We start from the raw sequence: 474 nt of genomic DNA, 5'->3' as shown, positions 1-474 counted from the left end.
CAGGACTCACTCTCACACAAGGCTGTGCAGACCTCTAGACTACTGACTAGGGACCTGACAGGACTGGTCACACAGTGTGAGGCTGGGGCCTGTGGCTGGGAACCCACTCCGGTAAGCCCAGAGCCCATCAGTTCCCCCACCACTACACCTCCAGAATACAAAGCACTATTTAAGGAGATATTTAGTTGCATCAAGAAAACAAAGCAGGAAATAGATGAACAGAGAACAAAATACCCATCTCTTTCCTCTTACTCTTAATGAGATCACAGTTGTAACTGCTTGTTTTCTGTCCCTTGACTCCCTTTCAGACACATAAGTCTCTAAAGCTTGATGTTGCTAATGACACTTGCCTCATTGCTTTGCTTAGTTGGCAAAAGCAGGAAACGAGGTATCTGATAATGTTGACTTCAAGGTCCCTAGGCAATCTCATGATAGACTGGCCTCTGGTTGGTACATTGCTTTCCAGCAAGAGCC

The 474-nt window shown here is 46.4% G+C and overlaps 1 protein-coding gene across 1 annotated transcript in view; it reads left to right on the top strand.

Moving 5' to 3' along the window:
* Positions 1–275, top strand: part of Cdr2 (cerebellar degeneration related protein 2) — a 25,643-nt gene extending 25,368 nt beyond the window's left edge. The window contains exon 5 of the mRNA XM_031388152.1: positions 1–275. This exon is cut by the window's left edge and continues 607 nt beyond it. Within this exon, the coding sequence (XP_031244012.1) occupies positions 1–258 (258 nt within the window). The 3' untranslated portion in view covers positions 259–275.
* Positions 276–474: the final 199 nt, after the last annotated feature.

The sequence above is a fragment of the Mastomys coucha genome, unplaced genomic scaffold (assembly GCF_008632895.1).
Source record: "Mastomys coucha isolate ucsf_1 unplaced genomic scaffold, UCSF_Mcou_1 pScaffold21, whole genome shotgun sequence".
NCBI classification, from domain to species: domain Eukaryota; kingdom Metazoa; phylum Chordata; class Mammalia; order Rodentia; family Muridae; genus Mastomys; species Mastomys coucha.
The sequence above is the reverse complement of the archived record's forward strand: the minus strand, read 5'-3'. Positions and strand labels throughout refer to the sequence as shown.